Genomic DNA, 4,588 nt, shown 5'->3' on the forward strand with positions numbered 1-4,588 from the left:
ATTCGACAACAAAATTTGGATCTCACAAATGCCTTCACATATCTATTTCAAGTTAATACAATACATCAGGATCAATTTGATAAATAATCAATAAAAATGCAATCCCACAATCTTATAATAATCACGTTGATTAATTTTCAAAATTACAAAGAGATTATTCTTTTACCATGTAATCTTTGTAACTCATTGACAAACATTTTCTAAATAATAATTTTAATTTCTTACATCTTTTATCATTAAAAAAAAGGCTATCCTAGGAATATCAATCAATTGGATCAGACCCAAAATTTGATCTGTGCTTTGATGATTTGATTTGGCTTCCAATAAGAATCAAATTTGAAAATCTATCGGATCAGTTCTAAATTAGTCAGGTTCTGATCCGATAAAATGAGAGAAATCATGTAAATCATATTTTTCAATATATAAAATTTATTTATATTTTGTACATAAGTTTAAAATCCAATCCCATGTTTGTTTTTTGGGGTGTAGGATTATAGATACAACTCAAATCTCTCTCAAATTAACTAACTGCCATCAACAGTTCGTAGGTGGCATATTCAATTGACTCCTTGATATGACAAGTTTGAAAATCGTAGATACATATATCTTGGGATACATGATTGCACTTCCTCATAAAAAAGTGTACCCCAAGAGAATTGTGTATCTTGAGACATACAAATTTATGATTCCCAAACTTGTACACATCAAGGAGTCAATTTAGTATGCCACTGGGTGAGTTATATAATCAGTACTCTTATTTTAGTAACCCCTTTACCCTTCTAATAAATTTATTCATCATTTAAAATATATATATATATATATATATATATATATATATATATTATTAAAAAATGTAGAATAATATTTAATACATAATTCTTGTAAGAGAGCAAGTAAATTGGACATAGAAATTTTAATTTAGGCTCAACGTGCTCTTAAGATATTCTAAGGCAACCTTTGCAGCCCTATTTTGGGCGATTTCTTTCTTCAACCCATAAGTTGCTCTACCCACCAATTTATTATCAACAAGGACGTCAATAGTTGTATTTTCTTTCCACGATTCCTTCATAAATTTGACATCCAATCCATTTTTTTGACAAAGCTCCAACAACTCGGTCACTGGATGTATCTCCAATGTTTCTCGACTAATGATTGGTTCTAACATTTTCTTGAATACCTGCTCACAAGTCACAATATTATTAAATTATTTATCTAAGAATATATTTCAAAATATTTGGGAAATAAAATAAAATTTTCTTTCTTAATAAGAATAAGAGTCGTGATAATCTGACCACCCCACGTGCACAATCAATCGACTCTCTTGATGTGACAGTTTCGGGAATCATAGATATGTACACCTCGGGATACACATCTTTATGGGGAAGTGCAGTTTTGTATCCTAAGACGTACAGATCTACGGTTACGATTGAGTGTGCCACGTGGGATAGTCAATAATATTAGAGATGATTAGAAGGATGTAAAATCATTCCTACAATATATACCTTCCACACAATGTCTAGAGAGAAATTACTATCAATAAAGACAGCTCCAATTGTTGACTCCACGATATCCGCAAGGAATTTGGGTGTATCAATGAGCCCATTTGAATTCAATGGATAATCCAAAATTGCTTGTTCGAACTCATGAATCTAAAGAAAAAAAAAAATTAAGCAACAAATGAGACCAAAATATGTGACATACGAACAAAAAGTCTATGTATGATCTAGATTTATTTTGTTTTAATTTATTATCAATGTTATTTCTAGATCCCATTCAAATAGAAATTAAAATAATATAAACAATAAAAAATTATGAAAAAATATGCTATGATAAAAAGAAAATCATCAAAGACAATGGATTTTGACAACGGTATGATTAATGCTAGAGTGACCTCATTAAGGGACATAGGGAACATCTTGATGTGGTGGCGAGAGCATACCCATAAATGCGTTTTTCTCCGATATATGAGTAAAACAAATCTACGAATATGTGTGCGCCACCACGTCAAGGTGTCTCCCATTGAGGTCACTCCAGCACGACTCCGGGGGTATTTTACATGTTTTTATTGGTCTAATAAAAAAGACCAAAGTCAAGGATTATATCATCAATTTGGGTAGAGAGCGGGAGATTCGTCCATTACTCGTACAACAATCCTACTTATTTTCATCATAGTTTTACAAGCTCATCCGTAACCTAGAATTATGTATATATATATATTTTTTAATATTCATGTTATTCTTTAACCTGAGTCGACTCATTGAGTAGACCCAATTTGATGGACAAATTCGTATTAAAAAGAATGTTTTGAGTTACCTGTTCATCGATGTGAGGCGCTTTGTGTCGTAAATAATGATGCAAGCCATGGTTAATTGCAACCCGTGCCAGCTTTTCATTCCCAACATTCGCTGCTTTAAGACGTGTGAGTTGACCCGGAGAAGAATCGGGGTACAAGAAATACAACTCCTTGGCAACCAACGTATTGAGAATCGAGTCACCCAAGAACTCGAGTCGAACGTAAGATATATAGGGCTTTGTTGGATAATAGAAGGATGGATGGACGAACGCTAATCGTAAGAGATCCTTGTCGACGAATTTGTAACCCAATATCTCCTCCACACCTTCTAGACTCGGTCCCGACTCGCTTTCTTCTCTTAAACAAAACTCTTGTAATAAACTACAAAGAGATGTAGACGTCTCTTGTTCCTCACTGATTGTCATTCTTTTTCTTCGATGTTCTTGAAACTTCAACAATGGTGGAGACGACCTGGAGCGAGTGGAACGTTTGAATTCTTCTGCAAGAAATTATATATATGGACGGAACTATATAGATGGTTGTAGATTCAACAAGGAGAGAATATTATTATATTTATAATATAATTGTGAGAAAAGTCAAAGTCCAAAAAGGATTGGGAAGCTGTATGGAAGTGAGAATGAAAAAGAGTCGTGATAAGATGCTCCCACATGGCATACTCTCCTGCACACCCCTCACGTGGTATATCTCAGAACCATATACTTTTTCCTCGTGATACACACAAAATCATATCTTCATGAGTATTGAAGATGTGTATCCCGATGAAAAAATCTATGGTTTTGACACATTCCACGTTAGGGGTTTCTGGAGAGTATGCCACGTGGGAGTGTCCGGTTACTATTATTCAATGAAAAAATAGCTTAAAAAAAGCGCTTTCAAACCAACGATATGTTCCCTTGATCTCGATCTACTTTGGCAGATTAATAAAAAGTTACTAAAAGTCCCGCGTCCTTATTACGTCTAGCCAATTTTGTGTTTTATCCCGTTCGTATAAGAAAATACGTTGCCTACATGGCACGTTTTTATTGGAGAAGTAATATATTGGGATGCGGGTTATTAAAAACGGCTTGGTTTAGAGTCAGATCTGCATTCTTAAATCCCTATCATGCCACGTACAAACCGTTCCAATAAAGGGAGGAGTCCGGATTTTGCCCTTGGGGCGGGGGCAACCAAAAATAGAAATTTTGTGCGGGGACAATTAGAAGTGAAAAAGAAATAAGGGTCTCGTTCAGTGCCAAACATTTTGACCAATATTTTAATCAATCATTTTTGTCCGGGTTAAAATTTTTAGAATGAACTGATTTTTTTGTGAGGATGATCTCCTTCTCACCCACCATGGAGATCATCCTCATCAAAAATCAGCCCATTCCAAAACTTCTATCCCTATATTTACAAGTTGAAAAATCGTGGATCATTCATTTTTTGTAAATCATTTTTGATAGGGTTAGAAGTTTTGCAATGGACTAATTTTTGGTGATGATGATCTCCTCACTATAGAGATCATTCTCACCAAATATCAGTCAATTCCAAAACTTCTAACTCATGTTTTGCCAAAATGTTTTGTGCTAAACATTTCCCAATAAATAATTGAGGGGGAAACTATTTTTGTGTTAGGTGTACATGTTTGCCTTATTTTTCAACATTTATTGTTGAAAAAAAATTCAGTACTTGTCAAAATAGTACGTTTATTTACTCCATATTTTCAGTTCTTATTGCTGAAAATAAGTGAAAAACAATTCAGTATTATTTTGACACAGAAAAAAAAAATTAGTATTTTTTGTCAAAATAGTACATTTATTTACTTCATATTTTTAGTTCTTATTATTGAAAATAAGTGAAAAAAAATTTAATACTATTTTGATGTTGAAAGAAAGTGATGAAGTGATAAACACTTTTTTTTTAGCACAGACAAGTATACCTTTGTTTTTTTGGGCAATGACAAGTATGCCCTTATACTTAAAATGATATATTACCTCTTATACCCCATGGATAAGTCTATAGACACCCCACAAATTAATAAATCCACACCATGGCTAAATTGTTTTGTCTTATATGAGTTAAAAGTTTTGAAATGAGTTGATTTTTTGAGGAAATCATCCTCACCAAAAATCAGCCCATCTTGAAATTTCTAACCCCATCAAAACAAGTTCAAAAATCGTAAATCATCCATTTTTTTTTAAACTAGTTTTGATGTGGTTAGAAATTTCAGAATAGATTGATTTTTTGTGAGTATGATTTCTGGATCATATAGATTATCCTCACAAAAAATTGGTTCAT

The 4,588-nt window shown here is 33.0% G+C and overlaps 1 protein-coding gene across 1 annotated transcript; it reads right to left on the reverse strand.

Moving 5' to 3' along the window:
- Nucleotides 1-839: 839 nt before the first annotated feature.
- Nucleotides 840-2,800, reverse strand: LOC147411623 (ribonuclease 3-like protein 3). Its single transcript, XM_086454516.1, has 3 exons — nt 2,314-2,800; nt 1,503-1,649; nt 840-1,177 (listed from the first exon to the last, which is right to left on the reverse strand). Exons 1-3 carry the CDS (start codon nt 2,716-2,718, stop codon nt 914-916), a joined length of 816 nt encoding a protein of 271 aa, XP_086310642.1. The 5' UTR covers nt 2,719-2,800; the 3' UTR covers nt 840-913.
- Between the last annotated feature and the right edge of the window lie 1,788 nt (nt 2,801-4,588).

Source organism: Akebia trifoliata, chromosome 1 (assembly GCF_017979445.1).
Source record: "Akebia trifoliata isolate Shusen 1 chromosome 1, ASM1797944v1, whole genome shotgun sequence".
NCBI classification, from domain to species: domain Eukaryota; kingdom Viridiplantae; phylum Streptophyta; class Magnoliopsida; order Ranunculales; family Lardizabalaceae; genus Akebia; species Akebia trifoliata.